Source organism: Aphidius gifuensis, linkage group LG5 (genome assembly GCF_014905175.1).
Source record: "Aphidius gifuensis isolate YNYX2018 linkage group LG5, ASM1490517v1, whole genome shotgun sequence".
Taxonomy (NCBI): Eukaryota; Metazoa; Arthropoda; class Insecta; order Hymenoptera; family Braconidae; genus Aphidius; species Aphidius gifuensis.
Window position 1 is genome coordinate 14518327 of NC_057792.1, and position 25609 is coordinate 14543935.

Genomic DNA, 25609 nt, shown 5'->3' on the forward strand with positions numbered 1-25609 from the left:
TCAACTCACACTTCATCACTTTCGTCTGCTTGTATTTTCACTGTCTCTTCAACTGAGTAACTAAAATTCCCAGTTGCAAGAAATGTGCCGCTCAATTCGAATGATGAAAATGTTCGACTCGCGTCTTTAACAGGGTCAGAATGATCGACGGTAGTGGTTGGCAACCTGTAAAATAAAAATAATATTGATAATTTATATTTTTTATCAACTGCAGTTTGTGAATGAGTAATAATCAATATGTTATCAATAAACAATTCTAATAATGAAAATAAATCTTTAAAGATTATTGATTAATGATCAACTTACGTTTTTTCACCTTGCCAAATTTTTTCTGTTATTTTATAAGCTGGAATTAAGACATTAAATTTACTAATTCTCCTTTGTTTAAATAGTTTGTATTTCTTAGCAGCTATTTCATCTTGTAAAGTTGTAGACGTTTTTGTGACTTCAAGGATCAATGTGTTATGAAAAGTAAACCTGTAAATTTTTAATTAAAAGTTTATTAAAAAAATTACTAAATAATCAACACTAGGTGATTTTTTTTTTCACTTAATAAAACATTAATATTAATAATTAAATAATTATTATTACTAATTTTAATTATAATAAAAAATTGGTTCACAAAATTATTGATTAATATTAAACTTACGTTGTATCACTATCTCCTGTTTTTAATGTTAATTTACCATTATCAAGTAATCCATTAACTCCACCAGTTTTTATTGGTACTGGTTCTCCTCTTGGAAATGGTTCTTGTATGTTTGCATCCAGCTCTTTGCTTAATATTAAATTACGTGAGTTACCGTTCTGAAGACTGTAATATAATAATAAATAATTATGTATTATAGAAATAAATATTCAACTTTCATAAAATAGATTAATATTATTGACTTGATAAAATATCAAATTAAATACTTTTAATAATCATAAAATTGTTCAACTCACGATAAATATTTTTCTTTAAATATTTCTAGCAAATCATCATCAAATAATACACTAGATGTAATAATTTTTGATGGAGTTATAGAATACTTTAAAGTTTCTTTCCTAGCTGTAGCAGTTATGTTTATTTCTTCCCAAAAATTCAAAGATTTGTTTTAATTTTATATGCACAGTAAATAATAGCACTACTTATAACAATAAATGTCAATGACACTGGATACATCTTAATAATTTTCCAACATCCAGCTGATAGTTTTTGAGCTGTATAAAATAATAATAAATAATAAAAATTGAAATAAATTAATTTAATAAATACATTGTTGAATAAAAAATAAAAATATATTATATATATATGTTTTAAAAATTTTCATTTATAATTACAAGAATAAGATGATTTACCTGATACAATTGAATTTTTAATAATCTGACTACAAGCATTTTCCATGTGGCAAATGGATTGTAGTAGAAATTTCGTTGTGTTTTGTGTTGTAATATAATATGTTGTTTTAACAATTTTCACAACTTCACTCATTGTTATTATTTATTTTTCTTTAAAAAAATATATATATTAATATTAATTGTGTTATTTACATACTGTTCAAATATTCTTCTTTAAATATTTCTAGCAAATCATCATCAAATAATACACTAGATGTAATAATTTTTGATGGAGTTATAGAATACGTTAAAGTTTCGTCCTCGGCTGCAGTGAGCATGTTATAGCTTTTCCAAAATTTATAGTTTGTTTTAATTTTATATGCACAGTAAATAATAGCAATATTCATAACAATAAATGTTGAAGGCACTGGATACATCTTAATAATTTTCCAACATCCAGCTGATTGTTTTTGAGCTGTATAGAAATAATAAATAATGAAAATTAAAAAAAATTAATTTAATAAATACATTGTTGAATAAAAAATATAAAATACTTGAGGAATTATTCAAAATTAAATAGTATAAAAAATAATTAATATTAATAAAAATAAAATTTTGTCAAATAGTAAAAATTGGAAAGTCAATTGAAATACACGTGGTATGTTTCAAGTTCTATTGCATCATTCGACATAGCTAGATTTTTTTTTTAAATTTTGTCTATATTTTTAAAATTATAGGTAGGTATATTATATATATATATATATATATGTTTTAAAAATTTTTATTTATAATTACAAGAATAAGATGATTTACCTGATGCAATTAAACTTTTGGTAAAATAATTACAACCATTTCTCACGTGGCACATGGATTGTAGTAGAAATTTCGTTGTGTTTTGTGTTGTAATATAATATGTTGTTTTCACAATTTTCACAATTTCACTCATTGTTATTATTTATTTTTCTTTTTAAAACAACAAAAGTATTTATTAATAATAATTGTGTTATTAAAAATACAGATTAAACTGTTAGACAACGTGGGAGCAGCGAATGTCAGTTGTCACATGGAAAATTGGAAAACCAAGAAGATCAGAGAGAGAAAACGAGAGTGAAAACACGTGCGACGATTATCGCGCATTCTATTCCACCGTGGTTGATATTTGAACTTGGAAATTAAAACAGGAAAACTTTATTGATTATAGGAAATTAAAAAACCTTCATTTTTTTTTCTATAGAATTATTTGATAATTTAAATTTGAACAATTGAATTATTCATGAATCGAAATAATTTCAAAAAATTTTTTTTTTATGATACAGTTTTGTACAACTAATCGAAAAATATTTTTTTACTAAAATTAAATTAAAATACTAGTCATTAGACTACTAGACATACCTAAGAAAATTCATGTAAATTCAAATAAACAGGTAAAAAAAAAAAAATAGATAAATTATAATTTTGTTTTTTATTTAAATTAAGCAGTCAATATCAAATCAAATTCAAGTTATATAATTTCAACTAAGTTGTTAATTTCTATTTATTCTATATTATTATTTTAAAATTTATTATTATTGCTTAATAAATTGTTTTTTTTTTAATATAACTTTTTGCTTTGTAATGGAACATATTTTTAAAAAATCAATAATTATTAATTATAAATCGATTTTTAAAACTTATTTATTTATTATAGTTTGAAAATACTTTTGTTCGTTGTACTAATAAAAATGAACAAAGATTGAGATTTAAATATAATTTAACCTTAACTGTGGCAGCGCATCAAGATATTCTGTTTTTGGACCATTTTCCCAAATTATAAAGTCCAATTTCTTTCTGACAATACTGTAAAATGAAAATAATATTTATACAAAACAATTTATTTGAAATAAAAATAAATACTTAATGTAGAAAATAGCTAAGTATTTTTAACTCGAAAAAATATTCAACTTACACTTTTTCACCATCTTGTGTTTTGAAAACTACTGTACCACAATCAAATATTGAATGTGTTCCTCCAGGTATCATATCTAATAAAGATACTTCTTCAGTAGCAATTATATTTTGTAAATTTTCATCGACTTTTTTGTCACATTCAATCCTCACATTTTGTTTCAAATGATAACTGTAAAATATAAATAGCATTATTAATGATGTATATTTATTATCTACTATTCAATAGAGATATGAATAAATAATTAAAACTGATAATAGGTAAACCTGATAATCAATAGAAAGGTTTAAAATTATTGTTTAATATTCAACTTACACTTCATCACTATCGTCTGCTTGTATTTTTACTGTCTCATCAACTGAGAAACTAAAACTCCCAATTATTGGAAATGCGTCGTTAAATTTTAATGATGAATTTGAACTCACGTCTGTAACAGGGTCAGAACGATTGACTGTAGTGTACGGCCACCTGTGAAAAAAAATAATATTATTAATAATGTATATTTTTTATCAAAAATCTGTGAATGATTAATAATCAGTATTTTAATTAATTATGAATATATCAAATGAACAATTCAAATAATGGAAATAAATCTTCTAAAATTATTGATTAATGATCAACTTACCTATTTTCACCTTTCGAGGTTTTCCATGTTACTATATGATGTGGTTCTAAGACATTAAATTTACCAATTTTCATTTGTTTGAATGGCTCTTTTTCCTTATCAGCTTCATCTTGTAAAGTTGTAGACGTTTTTTTGACTTCAAGGCTCAATGTGTGATGAAAAGTGAATCTGTCAATTTTTTATTAAAAGTTCATTAAAAAAATTGATAAATAATCAACACTAGGTGATTTTTTTTTTAACTTAAAACATTAATATTAATAATTATTAATTATAATAAAAAATTTGTTTGAAAAATTATTAAACTTACGTTGTATTACCATCTTCTGTTTTTAATATTAATTTACCATTATCAAGTAATCCATTAAATCTATCAAATTTTATTGGTATTGGTTCTCCTCTTGGAAATGGTTTTTGTATGTTTTCATCCAGCTCTTTGCTTAATATTAAATTACGTGTGTTATCGTTCTTAAGACTGTAATATAATAATAAATAATGATGTATATTAATAAACGATCAACTTTTATAAAATAGATTAATATTATTGACTTGATAAAATATCAAATTAAATACTCATAATGATCAAAAATCGTTCAACTCACGTTATATCGTCTTTTTCTGTAAAGAGTATTATTTTACTTTCATCAAATAATACACTAGATGTAATAGTTTTTGATGGAATTATAGAATACTGTAAAGTTTCGTCCACAGCTGCAAGCCACATGTCAATACCTTCCCAAAATTTATGATTTGTTTTAATTTTATATGCACAGTAAATAGCAATATGCATACCAATAATTGTTAATGGCACTGAATAGATCTTAATAGTTTTCCAATATCCAGCTGATTCTTTTTGAGCTATATAAAAATAATAAATAATAAAAAGTATATTATATAACTAGTACGTGAAGTAGGTGATATATATACAACATTTTTTGACACTAGGTTTGTATTCTTACTCTACTCTATTTTTTTACGCACTATAATTGGTGCGTAATGGCGTTTTTTTACAGAGTGTCAAAAAATTAATTTAATAAATATATTGTTAAATATAAAGTATATAAAACAAACAGTAATCAATTCACAAAGCTCAATTTTAAATACCTGTCTATTTATCATACCTTTAATAATCAAAAGACGTGAAATATCCAAAAATGTCAAAATTTTGAAGTATAAATTGAATAATTTCTGGATAAAAAAAAACTAAAAAAATTAGGCGCTGCAGTTTTTATTATTGCATATTATTATACATTATCAAAACGCTAATTTTTTTTTAGTTTTTTATCCAGAAAAATTTATTCAAAATATTATACCTTGCCAAAATTTTGACATTTTTTATATTTCACTGCAATTTTGATTATTAAAATTATGATTTTAGACAGTTATTTAAAAATTGAGCTTTTTAGCACATTAATTGTAAATTTATGTTTTGTTTTATTTCACTGGTTTTGTTTAAATTAATAATAAATTATATTTGTAATTCGTCTAATTTAAATTGCACCGTGAATATAATAAATACAATCGAATATTAATTTTTCTGGAATATGTAAATTTAAACGTGTATGTATACCATATGTACGTTTTAAATATAAAAGGAAAAAAGAAACAAATTTTGCTATACCATCAATGATAAATAACTAATACATGTTGATGAATACAAATAAATATATTAATTTAAAAAAATTCAATATATAGTCACTGTATGTTCAACTTATCCGAAGAAATTAGACTATTTCAGCTTGAAAATTCTATTTTTAGTAAGATTTAAATACCTGGCTTTTAATGACTCTTATATCTTTTTATACAAGAAAAAATCAATAGTAGTCCTACTGGGAAAAATGCATCGATATATATAATGAAACTGTTTTATTTTTTTTTAACAAATAATTAGAATATATTTGATAAATTAAAAATGACACGTCACGTGACTACTGACTTTAAAAATATTTATACCCGGTAAAGAGTCTATTGCTTTTTGTAATTTTGAGGCAATATTTATAATAAATATATATAATACTCAATAATCTTTAAAATTAAATAGAAGTACAAAAATAATGGATTTCTATAAAAATATAATTTTGTTAAATACTAAAAGTTGGAAAGTCAATTAAAATACACGTGTGTTTCAAGTCCTATTACATCATTTCAACATAGCTGATTTTATTTAAAAATTTTGTCTATACTTTCAAAATTATAGACTTTTTATAAATATATTTCAAAGTTTTCATTTATAATTACAAGAATAACATGATTTACCTGATGTAATTAAACTTTTGGTGAAATAATTACAACCATTTCTCACGTGGCACACTGATTGTAGTAGAAATTTCGTTGTGTTTTGTGTTGTAATATAATATATTGTTTTAACAAGGCGCAATCCTATTTTCACAATTTCACTCATTGTTGTTATTTATTTTCCTTTTTAAAACAACAAAAATATTTATTAATAATAATTGTGTTATTAAAAATACAGATTAAACTGCTAGAAACGTGGGAGCAGAATTGTCAGTTGTCACATGGGAAATTGGAAAACCAAGAAGATCAGAGAGAGAAAACGAGAGTGAAAACACGTGCGACGATTATCGCGCATTCTATTCCACTGTGGTTGATATTTGAACTTGGAAATTAAAACAAGAAACTGAAAAATCTTTATTTTCATAGAATTTTTCGATAATTCAAACTTGGACAATTGAATTATTTATTAATCAAAATAATTTTCAATCAAATGTTGATTGAGATACTAAATCTTCCATAGATAATTTTTGTAGTAACAATTATATTTTGTGAATTTTCTTCCAATTTTCTATCATATTATTATTATTATTATTATTAATTTTCTATCATAAATTATTATTTTTAAAAAATTTTATTACTGCTTAATAAATTGTTTTTTTTTTTTGTAATGATACATATTTTAACAAAATATATAATTATTAATTATGAATTATTTTCTAAAACTTATTCATTTTTCATAGTTTAAAAACCCTTTTATGTCAGTTGCACTAATAAAAATAAACAAAGAATTAGATTTAAACATAATCCAAAGTTAAGTACGGCTTCGCATAAAGATATATTTTTTCAACACCTTCGTAAAGTGTTATTTGACATCTCTGTCTGGCAACACTGTAAAATGGAAATAATATTATTATTAATGTACGCATTTTATATAAACAATTTATTGGAAATATAAATAAATACTTGAAACTCAAAATAGCCAAGTATTTTGAACATAAAAAAATATTCAACTTACATTTTTTTACCATCTTGTGTTTTGAAGACTACTGCACCACTATCAAATTCTACAAATGTTGTTTTAGATACCTCTTCTTCTCCAGATAGTTCTTTAGCAATAATTTTATTTTGTAAATTTCCATCCAATTTTCTGTCATATTCAAAATTTACTTATTTGTTTATTACAGTTCAAAAATACTTTTGGTGCACAAATAAAAATGAACAAAGATTAAGTTCTAAGATCAGTTATTTTCGTCCTTGGGATCCCAGTAACAAGTAATGTTTTTTGACCATCTTCGGCAACTATCATGTAAAATACGTTCCTGACAATACTGTAAAACGAAAATAATATTATTATTAATGTATATTTTATATAAACAATTTATTGAAAATATAAATAAATACTTGATACTCAAAATAGTTAAGTATTTTTAACTTAAAAAAAAAATATTGATTGAAAGTAATTTTGATAGCTAAAAGATTCTATCAAGAAATTATTAATGAATATTTAACTTACACTTTACGACCATCTTGTGTTTTGAATACTACTGTACCACTCCTAAATACTACAAGTGTTACTCCAGGTGACATATCTTTTTGAGATACATATTTATGAGTACACTTCTTTTGTAATTTTTCTAAAGATCTTTTTTTAGTAGCAATTATATTTTTTGGTTTTTTATTTACGTTTTCGTCACATTCAAGATGCACATTATGTTTCAAAAGATAACTGTAAAATATAAATAGCATTATTAATGATTTATATTTATTATCAACTACTCAATGGAAATATAAATAAATAATTAAAACTGATAATAGGTAAACCTGATAATCAATGGAAAGGTTTGAATTTATTGTTTAATATTCAACTTACATTTCATCACTATCGTCTGCTTGTATTTTTACTATACGTTGGAATGAAAAACTAAAACTTTCAGTTATTGGAAGAATGTATGAATAAACAAGATTAAATTGAACGACAGTAGTGTCTGGCCACCTGTAAAATGAAAAGAATATTATTAATAATGTATATTTGTTATCAATAGTTTGTGAATGATTAATAATCAATATGTTAATTAATTATGAATATATCAAATGAGAAATTATAATAATGAAAAAAATCTTTCAAAATTATTGATTAATAATCAACTTACTTATTTTCACCTTTCGATGTTTTTAATGATAATTCATTATCTGGAATTGAGATATCAAATTTACTAATTTTCCTTTGTTGTACTTTAGATGGTTCTGTTTTCTTAGCAGCTATTTCATCTTGTAAAGTTGTAGATGTTTTTTTTATTTCAAGGCTTAATGTGTGATGAAAATTGAACCTGTAAATTTTTTATTAAAAGTTTTATGAATATTAATAATTAAATAATTATTAATTACAATGAAAAATTGGTTCACGAAATTATCGATTATAATATTCAACTTACGTTCTATTGCCATCTTCCAATGTTACTTTACCATTATCAAGTTCAAGTAATCCATTAACTCCACCAGTTTTTATTGGTACTGGTTCTCCTCTTGATAATGGTTCTTGTATGTTTGCATCCAATTCTTCGCCAATGATTAAATTACGTGTGTTATCGTTTTGAAGACTGTAATATAATATTAAATAATTATGTATTATAGAAATAAATATTCAACTTTCATAGAATAGATTGATATTATTCACTTGATAAAATATCAAATTAAATACTTTTAAAAATCATAAAATTGTTCAACTCACGACAAATATTTTTCTTTAAATATTTCTATTAAACCGTCATCAAATAATACACTTGATGTAATAATTTTTGATGGAGTTATAGCATACTTTTAAAGTTTCGTCCTCGGCTGCAGTGAGCATGTTATAGCTTTCCCAAAATTCATAGTTTGTTTTAATTTTGTATACACAGTAAATAGCAATATTTATAATAATAAATGGCACTGAATAGATCTTAATAATTTTCAGACATCCAGCTGATTGTCTTTGAGCTGTATAAAAATAATAAATATAAAAATAAGAATAAATTCATTATAAATAAATACATTGTTGAATAAAAAAAATCAAATACTTGAGGAAATATTTAAAATTGAATAGTATAAAAAATAATTAATATTAATAAAAATAAAATTTTGTCAATATAGTAAAAGTTGGAAAGTCAATTGAAATACACGTGATATGTTTCAAGTCCTATTACATCATTCCACATAGCTCGATTTTATTTAAAAAATTTTGTCTATACTTATTATCGCGCATTCTATTCCACCGTGGTTGATATTTGAACTTGGAAATTAAAACAGGAAAATAGAATAGAGAACTGAAAAACCTTCTTTTTTTTTTTTTTATAAAATTTTTTGACAATTCAAACTTGGATATAATTGAAACATTCATTAATCAAAATAATTTAAAAAAAAAATTTGTCATGATACTGCTTACTAGAATTAATTGAAAAATATTTTTTTCTCTAAAATTTTAAATTAGAATATTTATGAGACTACTACAAATATATTTGGGAAAATTTAAATAAATTCAAATGAATTTTATAAACAGGTAAAAAAAGAAAAATAGATAAATTATAATTTTTTTTTTTATTTAAATTAAGCAGTCAATATCAAATCAAATTCAAGTTATAAAATTTTAATTAAGTTTTTAATTTTTATTCATTTCATTTTATTATTTTAAAAATTTTTATTATAGCTTGATAAATTTTTTTTTTTTATTAATAACTTTTTGCTTTGCAATGATACATATTTTGAAAAAAATCAATAATTATTAATTATAAATCAATTTTTAGAACTTATTTATTTATTATAGTTTAAAAATACTTTTATGTTCGTTGCAATAAAAATAAACAAAGATTAAGAGAGAAACTCCAAAGTTAAGTCCGGCGCTCCATCAATAAATATTCCTTGACCATCATTGAAAATTATTATTGCATATATCTGTCTGAAAATACTGTAAAATGAAAATAATTTAGTTATTAATGCATGTTTTATATAAACAATTTATTGGAAATATAAATAAATACTTGAAACTCAAAATAGCTAAGTATTTTTAACATAAAAAAATATTTAACTTACATTTTTTCATCATCTTGTGTTTTGAATACTACTATACCACTATCAAATTTTATACATGTTACTTTATCTAACATATCTTCTGCAGATAGATTTTTAGTAACAATTATATTTTGTGAATTTCCATCCAATTTTCTGTCATATTCAAAATTTACATTTTGTTTGATATAAAAACTGTAAAATATAAATAGCATTATTAATTATGTATATTTCTCATCTACTACTCAATAGAAATATTTAAAATTATTGTTCAATATTCAACTTACACTTCATCACTATCGTCTGGTTGTATTTTTATTATACTATCGAATGAAAAACTAAAATTTTCAGTTGTTGGAAAAATGTCTAAATAAACAGGATTAGAACGATCGACAGTAGTGTCCGGCCACCTGTGAAATATAAAGATAATATTATTAATAATGCATATTTTCTATCAATAGTTTGTGAATGATTAATAATCAATATGTTAATTGATTATGAAAATATCAAATGAATAATTTTAATAATGAAAAAAAGTCTTTTAAAATTATTGATTAATAATCAACTTACTTATATTCATCTTTCGATGTTTTTAATGATAATTCATTATCTGGAACTAATACATTAAATTTACCAATTTTCGTTTGTTGTATTTTAGATGGTTTTTTTTCCTTAGCACCTTTTATTCTATGATAAAATTGCTTATCTGGAATCAACATATAAAAGTTACTAATTTTCCTTAGTTGTATTTTAGATGGTTCTTTTTCCATAGCAGCTATTTCATCTTGTAAAGTTGTAGATGTTTTTTTGACTTCAAGGCTCAATGTGTGATGAAAATTAAACCTGTAAATTTTTTATTAAAAGTTTATTGTAATTTTTTTTCACTTAATAAAACATTAATATTAATAATTAAATAATTATTAATTATAATGAAAAATTAGTTCACGAAATTGTTGATTATAATATTCAACTTACGTTGTATCACCATCTTCCAATGTTAATTTACCATTATCAAGTAATCCATTAATTTCACCAATTTTTATTGGTATTGGTTCTCCTCTTGGAAATGGTTCTTGTATGTTTGCATCCAATTCTTCGCTTAATATTAAATTACGTGTGTTATTATTGTTCTTGAGACTGTAAAGTAATAATAAATAATGATGTATTATAGAAATAAATGATCAACTTTCGTAAAATGAATTAATATCATCAACTTAATAAAACATTAATTAAATAAATTTATTAATCAAAAATTGTTCAACTCACAGTACATTGCCTTCTCTTGTAAATATTGTCATTTCTCCGTCATCAAATAACACACCAGATGTAATAGTTTTTAATGGAATTATAGAATACTTTAAAGTTTCGTACTCAGCTGCAATCCACATGTTAAGATGTTTCCAAAATTTACGATTTGTTTTAATTTTATATGCATAGTAAATAGCAATATTCATACCAATAATTGTTAATGGCACTCGATAGATCTTGATAATTTTCCAACATCCAGCTGATTGTTTTTGAGCTATATAAAAATAATAAATAATAAAAATTATAATAAATAAATTCAATAAATATATATTGTTGAATATGAAATATATAATACTTGATCAATTATTTAAAATTAAATAGTATGAATAATAATGGATTTACATGAAAATATAATTTTGTCAATAGTGAAAGTTGGAAAGTCAATTGAAATACACGTGGTATTTTTCAAGTTCTATTGCATCATTCGTCATAGCTCGATTTTAGTTTAAAACTTTTGTCTATACTTTTAAAATTATAGATATTATATAAATATGTTTCAAAGTTTTCATTTATAATTACAAGAATAAGATGATTTACCTGATGCAATTAAATTTTTAATAATATGACTACAAGCATTTTCCATGTGGCAAATGGATTGTAGTAGAAATTTTTTTGTGTTTTGTGTTGTAATATAATATGTTGTTTTAACAAGTCGCAATCCTATTTTCACAATTTCACTCATTGTTACTATTTATTTTTCTTTTTAAAACAACAAAAATATTTATTAATATTAAGTGTGTTATATCAACAACAGATCAAACTGATAGACAACGTGGGAGCAGAATGTCAGTTGTCACATGGAAAATTGGAAAACCAAGATGAGAGAGTGAAAACACGTGCGACGATTATCACGCATCCTATTTCATTGTGGTGGATATCTGAACTTGAAAATGAAAAACGGAACATTTTTCTTTTTTATGGATTATAGGAAACTGAAAAACCTTTTTTTTTTTTTTTAGAATTATTTGATAATTCAAATTTAAACAATGTAGACACAGCTTTGTATAGAATTTATCGAAAAATATTTTTTTTACTAAAATTTTAAATTAAAATATTCATTAGACTACTAGAAATATCGAGAAAAATTTAGATAAATTCAAATGAATTTTATAAGCAGGTAAAAAAAAAATAGATAAATTATAATTTTGTTTTTTATTTAAATTCAACAATAAATATAAAATCAAAATCAAGTTATAAAATTTCAATTAAGTTGTTAATTTTTATATATTTTATTTTATTATTTTAAAATTTTTTATTATAACTTCATACATTGTTATTTTTAATAATAACTTTTTGCTTTGTAATGGTACATATATTTAAAAAAATCAATAATTATTTTTAATAATTATAAATTATAAATCAATTTTTGAAACTTATTTATTTATTACTTATTTATTTGATTATATAGAAAACTGAAAAACCTTTTTTTTTTTATAGAACTATTTCTTACAGCTTTGTAGAATTAATTGAAAAAATTTTTTTTTTCTAAAATTTTAAATTAGAATATTTATCAGGGTACTAGAAATATATTTGGGAAAATTAAAATAAATTAAAATAAATTTTATAAAAAGGCGAAAAAAAAAAAATAGATAAATCATAATTTTTTTTTTTACTCAAATTAAACAACAAATATAAAATTAAATTCAAATAATGAAATTTCAATTAATTTTTTAATTTTTGTATAGGTATTCTATTTTATTATTTCAAAATTTTTTATTATAACTCGATAAATTTTTTTTTTTTAATAATAACTTTTTGCTTTGCAATGATACATATTTTTGAAAATTTGATAATTGTTATTAATAGCTATTAATTATAAATCAATCTTTGAAAATTTATTTATTATAGTTTGAAAATACTTTTGTTTGTTGCACCGAAAAAAATGAAAAAAGATTGAGATTTAAATATAATTTATTCTTAACTTTGGATCCCCATCCAGATATACTGTTTCTTGACCATCTTCCGCAAATAATTAATTTAATAAATATATTGTTAAATATAAAGTATATAATACTTCAATAATCTTTAAAATTAAATAGTACAAAAAATAATGGATTTTTATAAAAATATAATTTTGTCAAATACTAAAAGTTGGAAAGTCAATTGAAATACACGTGGTATGTTTCAAGTCCTATTACATCATTTCACATAGCTTGATTTTATTTAAAAAATTTTGTCTATACTTTTAAAATTATAGACATTTTATAAATATATTTCAAAGTTTTCATTTATAATTACAAGAATAACATGATTTACCTGATGTAATTAAACTTTTGGTGAAATAATTACAACCATTTCTCACGTGGCACACTGATTGTAGTAGAAATTTCGTTGTGTTTTGTGTTGTAATATAATATATTGTTTTAACAAGGCGCAATCCTATTTTCACAATTTCACTCATTGTTGTTATTTATTTTCTTTTTTAAAACAACAAAAATATTTATTAATAATAATTGTGTTATTAAAAATACAGATTAAACTGCTAGAAACGTGGGAGCAGCGAATGTCAGTTGTCACATGGAAAATTGGAAAACCAAGAAGATCAGAGAGAGAAAACGAGAGTGAAAACACGTGCGACGATTATCGCGCATTCTATTCCACCGTGGTTGATATTTGAACTTGGAAATTAAAACAGGAAAATAGATTATAGAGAACTGAAAAACCTTCTTTTTTTTTTTATAAAATTTTTTGATACGTCAAACTTGGACAATTGAATTATTCATTAATCAAAATAATTTAAAAAAAAAAATTGTCATGATACTGCTTACTAGAATTAATTGAAAAATATTTTTTTTTCTCAAATTATAAATTAGAATATTTATTAGAGTACTAGAAATATATTTGGGAAAATTTAAATAAATTCAAATGAATTTTATAAACAGGTAAAAAAAAAAAAATAGATAAATTATAATTTTGTTTTTTATTTAAATTAAGCAGTCAATATCAAATCAAATTCAAGTTATAAAATTCGAATCAAGTTTTTAATTTTAATATATTTTATTTTATTATTTTAAATTTTTTTTCTATAGCTTGATAAATTGTTTTTTTTTGATTTTAACTTTTTGCTTTGTAATGATACATATTTTGAAAAAAATCAATAATTATTTTTAATAATTATAAATTATAAATCAATTTTTGAAACTTATTTGTTTATTACAGTTCAAAAATACTTTTGTTGCACAAATAAAAATAAACAAAGATTAAGTTCTAAGATCAGTTATTTTCGTCCTTGGGATCCCAGTAACAAGTAATGTTTTTTGACCATCTTCGGCAACTATCATGTAAAATACGTTCCTGACAATACTGTAAAACGAAAATAATATTATTATTAATGTATATTTTATATAAAAAATTTATTGAAAATATAAATAAATACTTGATACTCAAAATAGTTAAGTATTTTTAACTTAAAAAAAAATATTGATTGAAAGTAATTTTGATAGCTAAAAGATTCTATCAAGAAATTATTAATGAATATTTAACTTACACTTTACGACCATCTTGTGTTTTGAATACTACTGTACCACTCCTAAATACTACAAGTGTTACTCCAGGTGACATATCTTTTTGAGATACAGATTTATGAGTACACCTCTTTTGTAATTTTTCTAGAGATCTTTTTTTAGTAGCAATTATATTTTTTGGTTTTTTATTTACTTTTTCGTCACATTCAAGATGCACATTATGTTTCAAAAGATAACTGTAAAATATAAATAACATTGTTAATGATGTATATTTATTATCTACTATTCAATGGAGATATGAATAAATATAATCAAAACTGATAAAAGGTAAACCTAATAAATTAGTAATAATCAAAAAAAAGATTTAAAATTATTGTTCAAGATTCAACTTACACTTCATCACTATCGTCTGCTTGTATTTTTACTGGCTCTTCAACTGATAAACTAAAATTACCATTTATTGGAAATGCTGTTCTATAGCTTTTTGATGTATCTGAAATCTCAATATTGAAACGTCTCCAATAGAGGATGGGCCGGTCTGGCCACCTGTGAAATAATAATAATAATATTATTAATATTGTATATTTTTTATCAATAGTCAGTGAATGATTAATAATCGATATGTTAATTAAGTATGAATATATCAAATGAATAATTCTAATAAAGAAAAAAATCTTCTAAAATTATTGAATAATAATCAACTTACGTATATTCAGCACCTGTCGATGTTTTTAATGTTACTGGATAGTATCGTGGAAGTAGATAAGTGAATTGACCAAATTTTTTGTGTACTATTTCAGATGGATTTCTTTTTTCAGCAGCAATTTCATCTTGTAAAGTTGTAGATGTTTTTTTGACTTCAAGGCTCACTGTGTGATGAAAAGTAAATCTGTAAATTTTTTATTAAAAGTTTATTTAAAAAATTAATAAATAATCAACACTAGATGATTTTTTTTCACTTAATAAAACATTAATATTAATAATTAAATAATTATTATTTATAAATTATTGATTCACGAAATTATTGATTAATTATTTCAAACTTACGTTTTATCACCATCTTCTGTTGTTAATGTTAATTTACCATTATCAAGTAATCCATTAAATTTATCAAATTTTACTGGTACTGGTTCTCCTCTTGGAAATGGTTCTTGTATGTTTGCATCCAATTCTTCACTTAGTATTAAATTACGTGTGTTATCGTTCTCGAGACTGTAAAGTAATAATAAATAATTATGTATTATAGAAATAAATAATCAACTTTCATAAAATAGATTAATATTATTGACTATTGAAAAAATATCAAATTAAATACTTTTAATAATCATAAAATTGTTCAACTCACGACAAATAGTCTTTTTCTGTAAATAGTTCTATTTGACCATCATCAAATAATACACCAGATGTAATAATTTTTGATGGAGTTATAGAATACTTCAAAGATTCGTCTTCAGCTATAATCCACATTTCACCACTTTCGTAAATTCTACGAAATGTTTCACTTTTATACGCACAGTAAATACCAATAACTGTTAATGTTATTGAATAGGTCATCTTTTTCCAATATACAGCTGATTTTTTTTGAGCTATATAAAAATAATAAATAAAAAAAATTGAAATAAATTAATGTAATAAATACATTGTTAAATATAAAATATATAATACTTGAATAATTAATTAAAATTAAATAGTATAAAAAATAATGCATTTTAATAAAAATAAAATTTTGTCAATGGAAATACACGTCGGAAAGTCAATCGAAATACACGTGGTATATTTCAAGTTCGATTGCATCATTCGACGTCGCTCGATTTTATTTCAAAACGTTTGTCTATACTTTTAAAATTATATTATATATATATATATATATATATATATATGCTTTGAAGTTTTTATTCAAAATTACAATAATAACATGATTTACCTGGTGTCATTGGATTTTTGGTAGTATGAATACATCTATTTCTCACTTGGCACATGGATTGTAGAAATTTTGTTGTGTTTTGTTTTGTAATATATTTTGTTGTCTCAACAAGTCGCAATCCAATAATTCTCGAAATTACACTCATTGTTATTATTTATTTTTCTTTTTTAAACAACAAAAATATTTATTAATATTAATTGTGTTATCAACACAGTTGCGTCAGTTGTCACATGGACCTTAAAAACCAAAAAGATTAAAGAGAGAAAACTAGAGTGAAAACACGTGCGACGATTATCACGCATTTTTTTTCATTGTGGTTGAAATCTGAACTTGAAAATGAAAAACGTAACATTTTTCTTTTTTATGGATTATGGGAAACTGAAAAACCTTTGTTTTTTTTTCTAGAATTATTTGATAATTCAAATTCGAATAAATTATTCATGAATCGAAATAATTTCAAAATTATTCCAATGTAGACATAGCTTAAATAAAATTTTAAATTAGAATATTCATTAGAGTACTAGAAATATCTAGGAAAATTCAAATAAATTCAAATGAATTTTATAAGCAGAAAAAAAAAAAAAAAAATGGATAAATTACAATTTTGCTCTTCAATTAAAATTTCTAGCGTCTCGACACTTGGATGATAGGAAGCCTTTTTTTTTTTTCTGTTAAATTTTTCTGTTATCATATACATATAATACTATTACTTTTATCTTGAAATTTTCTTATTGCCTTCATTATTTTAATTATTTTTTTTTAAAGAATAGAAAGCACTCGTGATATTTTATTTTGTTTGAGATAAATCTTATATTATATGTATATAGACAACAAGTGTACCATTTTATTATCAACGAATGACTGAAATTATTTTTGTTAAAATCTGCAAAAGCACTTCGATGTTTCTCACGTGCAAGCTCCACAAGTATGTAATTTATTTTTCATCCTCTTTTTTATATATATTATCTTTTTTACTTTTCTATATTTTACGTGAGATGATTGGAGATTAGAGCTACGCTACTCTAGTGTCACTCGAGGGGTGAATTACATTGTGTATAATGATTAAATAATTTGATGGAAAACTTGAGCCTAAAGGCACTTGGAAAATTGACGTTTTATCAGGTATATAATTTTATTTGAAATATATAGAGAAGCTGCAAATAAAATAAGAAAAAAAGTCTCCTTTGGTTTTTTAGATCATTGTCGATTTATTTCCTCATTTATTTATTTTCTTTTGAGGAATATTTATCTTAAAAGATTTTTACTTAATTATTATCCAGAAATAATTTTTTATTATTGATTTTTTTTTTAAATATAGAAAAATATTTATTTAATTTTAGTAATTGTAAATTGGTTGAATCGAAATATTTCGATTGTCTCAAATTTTAAATAATTTATAATTTTATATTTCAATTAATATTATCACATGAAAAAAAACTATTTACAGTATTTTTTTATTTTAATTTAACACAATTGATATTATTATCAATCTAAATAATTTTTAAAAAAATCAACAGGTAAAAAAATTAACAGGTAAAAAAAAAATAGACAAACTATATTTTTGTTCTTTTTTAAATTATTATTTTTAAAAAATTTTATTACTGCTTAATAAATCGTTTTTTTTTTTGTAATGATACATATTTTAACAAAATATATAATTATTAATTATGAATTATTTTCTAAAACTTATTCATTTTTCATAGTTTAAAAACCCTTTTATGTCAGTTGCACTAATAAAAATAAACAAAGAATTAGATTTAAACATAATCCAAAGTTAAGTACGGCTTCGCATAAAGATATATTTTTTCAACACCTTCGTAAAGTGTTATTTGACATCTCTGTCTGGCAACACTGTAAAATGGAAATAATATTATTATTAAATGTACGCATTTTATATAAACAATTTATTGGAAATATAAATAAATACTTGAAACTCAAAATAGCCAAGTATTTTGAACATAAAAAAATATTCAACTTACATTTTTTTACCATCTTGTGTTTTAAATACTACTGTACCACTATCAAATTCTACAAATGTTGTTTTAGATACCTCTTCTTCTCCAGATAGTTCTTTAGCGATAATTCTATTTTGTAAATTTCCATCCAATTTTCTGTCATATTCAAAATTTACATTTTGTTTGAAATAAAAACTGTAAAATATAAATAGCACTATTAATGATTTATTTTTCTCATCTACTATTCAATGGAAATATGAATAAATAATTAAAACTGATAATAGGTAAACCTGATAATCAATGGAAAGATTTAAAGTTATTGTTTAATATTCAACTTACACTTCATCACTATCGTCTGCTTGTATTTTTACTATACGTTGGAATGAAAAACTAAAATTTTCAGTTATTGGAAGAATGTATGAATAAACCAGGTTAAATCGAACGACGCTAGTGTCTGGCCACCTGTAAAATAAAAATAATATTATTAATAATGTATATTTTTTATCAATAGTTTGTGAATGATTGATAATAAATATGTTAATTGATTATGAATATATCAAATAAATAATTCTAATAATGAAAAAAATCTTTCAAAATTATTGATTAATAATCAACTTACTTATATTCACCTTTCGATGTTTTTAATGATAATTCATTATCTGGAATTGAGATATTAAATTTACTAATTTTCCTTTGTTGTATTTCAGATGATTCTGTTTCTTTAGCAGCTATTTCATCTTGTGAAGTTGTAGACGTTTTTTTGATTTCAAGGCTCAATGTGTGATGATAAATAAGCCTGTAAATTTTGTATTAAAAGTTTATTAAAAAAATTAATAAATAATCAACACCAGGTGATTTTTTTTACTTAATAAAACATTAATATTAATAATTAAATAAATATTAATTATAATAAAAAATTGGTCCACAAAATTATTGATTAATTATATTAAACTTACGTTTTATTACTATCTTCAGCTGTTTTTAATGTTAATTTACCATTATCAAGTAATCCATTAACTCCAATAATTTTTATTGATACTGGTTCTCCTCTTGGAAATGGTTTTTGTATGTTTGCATCCAGCTCTTCGCTTAATATTAAATTCCGTGTGTTATCGTTCTGGAGACTGTAAAATAATAATAAATAATGATGTACTATAGAAAAAAACATCAACTTTTATAAACTAGGTTAATATTATCATTTTAATAAAATATTAATTAAATAAATTTATGAATCAAAAATTGTTCAACTCACAGTTCAACGCCTCCTCTTGTAAATATTGACACTTGACTGTCATCAAATAATACACTAGATGTAATAGTTTTTGATGGAATTATAGAATACTTTAAAGTTTCCTCCCTAGCTGCAATCAACATGAAAATACGTAATCGAAATCCAGAATTTGTTGTAATTTTATATGCACAGTAAATAATAGCAATATTCATAACAATAAATGTTGAAGGCACTGGATACATCTTAATAATTTTCCAACATCCAACTGATTTTTGAGCTGTGTAAAAATAATAAATAATAAAAATTAAAATAAATTAATGTAATAAATACATTGTTGAATATAAAATATATAATACTTGAATAATTAATTAAAATTAAATAGTATAAAAAATAATGCATTTTAATAAAAATATCATTTTGTTAATAGTAAAAGTTGGAAAGTCAATTGAAATACACGTGGTAAGTATGTTTCAAGTTCTATTGCATCATTCGACATAGCTCGATGTTATTTCAAAACTTTTGTCTATACTTTTCAAATTATAGGTATATATTATATATATATATGTTTTAAAAATTTTTCTTTATAATTACAAGAATGAGATGATTTAACTGATGCAATCAAATTTTTAATAATCTGACTACAAGCATTTTTCATGTGGCAAATGGATTGTAGTAGAAATTTCGTTGTGTTTTGTGTTGTAATATGATATGTTGTTTTAACAAGTCGCAATGGTATTTTCACAACTTCACTCATTGTTATTATTTATTTTTCTTTTTAAAACAACCAAAACATTTATTAATATTAATTGTGTTATTGACAATACAGATTAAACTGGATTAAACTGCTACTAGACAACGTGGGAGCAGAATGTCAGTTATCATCACGCCATGCATATGGAAAACCAAGAAGATCAGAGAGAGAAAACGAGACTAAAAACACGTGCGATGATTATCGCGCATATTCTATTCCACCGTCGTTGATATTTGAACTTGGAAATTAAAACAAGAAACTGAAAAATCTTCTTTTTATTTTAATAGAATTTTTTGATAATTAAAACTTAGACAATTGAATTAGTCATCAATTAAAATAATTTAAAAACAAAAATTTGTCATCATACTGCTTTGTAGAATCAATTGAAAAATATTTTTTTTTCTAAAATTTTAAATTAGAATATTTATTAGACTACTAGATATACACTTAGGAAAATTTAAATAAATCAAATGAATTTTATCAACAGGTAAAAAAAAAAAAAAAAAGATGATTTATAATTTTGTTTTCTATTTGAATTAAACAATAAATATAAATTAAATTTATGTTTCAAAATTTCAATTAAGTTTCTAATTTATATATATTTTATTTATTTTTTTTTAAATTTTTTATTGTAGTTTGATAAATTTTTTTTTTTTAATAATAATTTTTTGCTTTGCAATGATACATATTTTAATAAAACCAATAAGTATTAATTATAAATCAATTTTTAAGATGTATTTATTTATTATAGTTTGAAAATATTTTTGTTCATTCGCACTAATAAAAATGAATAAAGATTAAGATTTAAACATAATCTAACTTCAACTGTGGCAGCCCATTCAAGCCCTTAATAAAACATTAATATTAATAATTAAGTGATTATTAATTATAAGTTATAATAACAGAAATTTATAACAAAAATTGGTTCACGAAATTATTGATTAATTAATTTAAACTTACGTTGTATCACCATCTTCTGTTTTTAATGTTAATTTACCATTTTCAAGTAATCCATTAAATCTATCAACTTTTACTGGTATTGGTTCTCCTCTTGGAAATGGTTTTTCTATGTTTTCATCCAGCTCTTTGCTCAATATTAAATTACGTGAGTTATCGTTTATGAGACTGTAATATAATAATAAATAATGATGTATGTAAATAAATGATCAACTTGAATAAATTAGATTAACACTATCAACTTAATAAAATATTAATTGAATTAATTTAATAATCAAAAATTGTTTAGGAAATTATTAATTAATATTCAACTCACATTATATCGTCTTCTATTGTAGATATGATATTGTCTATTTTACTATCATCAAATAATACACTAGATGTTATTATTTTTGATGGAGTTATAGAATACTTTAAAGTTTCCTCCATAGCTGCAGAAGGCATGTCAACACTTTTCCAAAATTCATCATTTGTTTTTATTTTATATGCACAGTAAATAGCAATATTCATAACAATGAATGTTAATGGCACTGGATAGATCTTGATAATTTTCCAACATCCAGCTGATTGTTTTTGAACTGTATAAAAAAAATAAATAATAAAAATTAAAATAAATTAATTTAATAAATACATTGTTGAGTATAAAATATATAACACTTTAATAATTATTTAAAATTAAAAAGTATAAGGAATTATTAATATTAATAAAAATAAAATTTTGTTAATATAGTAAAAGTTGGAAAGTCAAAATAAACGTGGTATGTTTCAAGTCCTATTACATCATTTCACATAGCTTGATTTTATTTTAAAAATTTTGTCTATACTTTCAAAATTATAGCCATTATATAAATATGTTTCAAAGTTTTTATTTACAATTACAAGAACAACATGATTTACCTGATGTAATTAAATTTTCGGTAAAATAATTACAACCATTTCTCACGTGGCACATGGATTGTAATAGATATTTCGTTGTTTTTTGTAATGTAATATAATATATTGTTTTAACAAATCGCAATCCTATTTTTAGAATTTCACTAATTGTTATTATTTATCTTTCTTTTTCTGTTATTAAAAATTGTGTTATTAAAAATTCAGATTAAACTGCTAGACAACGTGGGAGCAGCGAATGTCAGTTGTCACATGGAAAATTGAAAAACCAAGAAGATCAGAGAGAGAAAACGAGAGTGAAAACACGTGCGACGATTATCACGCATCTTATTCCACTGTGGTTGATATCTGAACTTGGAAAGTAAACACAGGAAAATTTTTCGTTATTATGAATTATATAGAAAACTGAAAAACCTTCTTTCTTTTTAAATAGAACTATTCGATAATTTAAATTTGGACAATTGAATTATTAATTAATCAAAATAATTTTGAAATTTCTTTAATGTAGACACAGCTTTGTAGAATTAATTAAAAAAAATTTTGTTTACTAAAATTTTAAATTAGAGTATTTATTAGAGAAAAATTTAAATGAACTCAAATGAATTTTATAAACAGGTAAAAAAAAAAAAAATAGATAAATTATAATTTTGTTTTTTATTTAAATTAAACAGTTAATATCAAATCAAATTCAAGTTATAAATTCGAATTAAGTTTTTAATTTTTATATATTTTATTTTATTATTTTAAATTTTTTTATTACTCCTTAATAAATTGTTTTTCTTTAATAATAACTTTCAGCTTTAGAATGATACATATTTTGAAAAAATTCAATAATTATTTTCAATAATTATTAATTACAAATCAATTTTCAAAATGTATTTATTTTTTATAGTTCAAAAATACTTTTATGTTCGTTGTACTATTAAAAATTAACTAAGATTGAGATTTACATTTCAGTTGCCTTAAAATCTAGCGACCCTTTAAGATATGCTGTTTTTTTACCATCTTCGACCATTACCAAGTCAAATTTATTTCTGACAATTCTGTAAAATAAAAATAATATTAGTATAAATCTATATTTTATACAAACAATTCATTGGAAATATAAATAAATACTTGATACTCAAAATAGTTAAGTATTTTTAATTTATAAAAATATTGATTTGGAGTCATTTTGATAACTAACAGGTTCTATTAATTAAGAAATTATTAATGAATATTCAACCCACACTTTACGACCATCTTGTGTTTTGAATACTATTGTACCACAATCGAATACTACTTTCGTTCCTCCAGGTATCATATCATTTAGAGATACTTCTTTAGTGGCAATTTTATTTTGTAAATTTTCATCTACTTTTCTGTCACAATCTAACTTCACGTGGTGTTTTAAATGATAACTGTAAAATATAAAGTGCATTATTAACGATGTATATTTATTATCTACTATTCAATGGAGATATATGAATAAATCATTAAAACTGATAATTAAAAGAAAGGTTTAAAATTATTGTTCAATATTCAACTTACACTTCATCACTTTCGTATGCTTGTATTTTTACTATATTTTCAAATGAAAAACTAAAATTACCAATTATTGGAAATGCGTCGCTAAAATCTAATATTGAATTGGAATTCACGTCTTCAACAGGCCACCTATGAAATAAAAATAATATTATTAACAACTTGTAAATGATTAATAATCAATATGTTAATTAATTACAAATATATCAAATGAATAATTATAATAATGAAATAAATCTTTCAAAATTATTGATTGATAATCAACTTACTTATATTCATCTTTCGAGGTTTTAAATGTTATTTTATTATCTAAAAGACAGATATTAAATTTATCCATTTTTATTTGTTCAAATGTCTCTTTTTCCATAGCAGCCATTTCATCTTGTAAAGTTGTAGATGTTTTTTTGACTTCAAGGCTCAATGTGTTGTGGAAAGTAAATCTGTAAATTTGTAATTCAAAGTTGGTTAAAAAAATTGATAAATAATCAACACTAGGTAATTTTTTTTTCACTAAATAAAACATTAATAATAACTTAATAATTATTAATTATAATAAAAAATTATTGATTAATATTAAACTTACGTTGTATCACCATCTTCTGTTGTTAATGTTAATTTACCATTGTCAAGTGATCCATTAAATCTATTAATTTTTACTGGTATTGGTTCTCCTCTTGGAAATGGTTCTTGTACGTTTGCATCCAGCTCTTCGCTTAATATTAAATTATGTGTGTTATCGTTTTTAAGACTGTAATATAATAATAAATAATGATGTGATATATTAATAAATGATCAAATTTTATAAAATAGATTAATATTATTGACTTGATGAAATATCAAATTAAATACTATTTAATGATAAAAAATTGTTCAACTCACGACAAATGGTCTTCTTTTGTGAATATTTCTATTTCACTATCATCAAATAATACACTAGATGTAATCATTTTTGATGGAACTATAGAATACTTCAAAGTTTCTCTCAAAGCTGCCATTACCATGTTTAATTCTTCCCAAAATTCAGCATTTGTTTTAATTTTATATGCACCGTAAATAATAGCACTATTTATAACAATAAATGTTAATGACACTGGATACATCTTAATAATTTTCCAACATCCAGCTGATATTTTTTGAGCTGTATAAAAATAATAAATAATAAAAATCAAAATAAATTAATTTAATAAATACTTTGTTGAATAAAAAATAAAAATATTATATATATATATATATGTTTTAAAAATTTCCATTTATAATTACAAGAATAAGATGATTTACCTGATGCAATTGAATTTTTAAAAATCTGACTACAAGCATTTTTCATGTGGCAAATGGATTGTAGTAGAAATTTCGTTGTGTTTTGTGTTGTAATATGATATGTTGTTTTAACAAGTCGCAATGGTATTTTCACAACTTCACTCATTGTTATTATTTATTTTTC

At 22.3% G+C, this 25609-nt stretch overlaps 2 protein-coding genes across 2 annotated transcripts; both read right to left on the reverse strand.

The window, feature by feature from the left end:
* Positions 1-18616: 18616 nt before the first annotated feature.
* Positions 18617-20830, reverse strand: LOC122857699. Its single transcript, XM_044159995.1, has 7 exons — positions 20637-20830; positions 20067-20322; positions 19771-19938; positions 19434-19610; positions 19154-19276; positions 18839-19009; positions 18617-18710 (listed from the first exon to the last, which is right to left on the reverse strand). Exons 1-7 carry the CDS (start codon positions 20797-20799, stop codon positions 18617-18619), a joined length of 1152 nt encoding a protein of 383 aa, XP_044015930.1. The 5' UTR covers positions 20800-20830.
* A 2760-nt stretch (positions 20831-23590) lies between these two features.
* LOC122856460 lies at positions 23591-25609 on the reverse strand. Its single transcript, XM_044158130.1, has 7 exons — positions 25447-25609; positions 25048-25306; positions 24752-24916; positions 24438-24608; positions 24175-24300; positions 23874-24044; positions 23591-23687 (listed from the first exon to the last, which is right to left on the reverse strand). Exons 1-7 carry the CDS (start codon positions 25589-25591, stop codon positions 23591-23593), a joined length of 1134 nt encoding a protein of 377 aa, XP_044014065.1. The 5' UTR covers positions 25592-25609.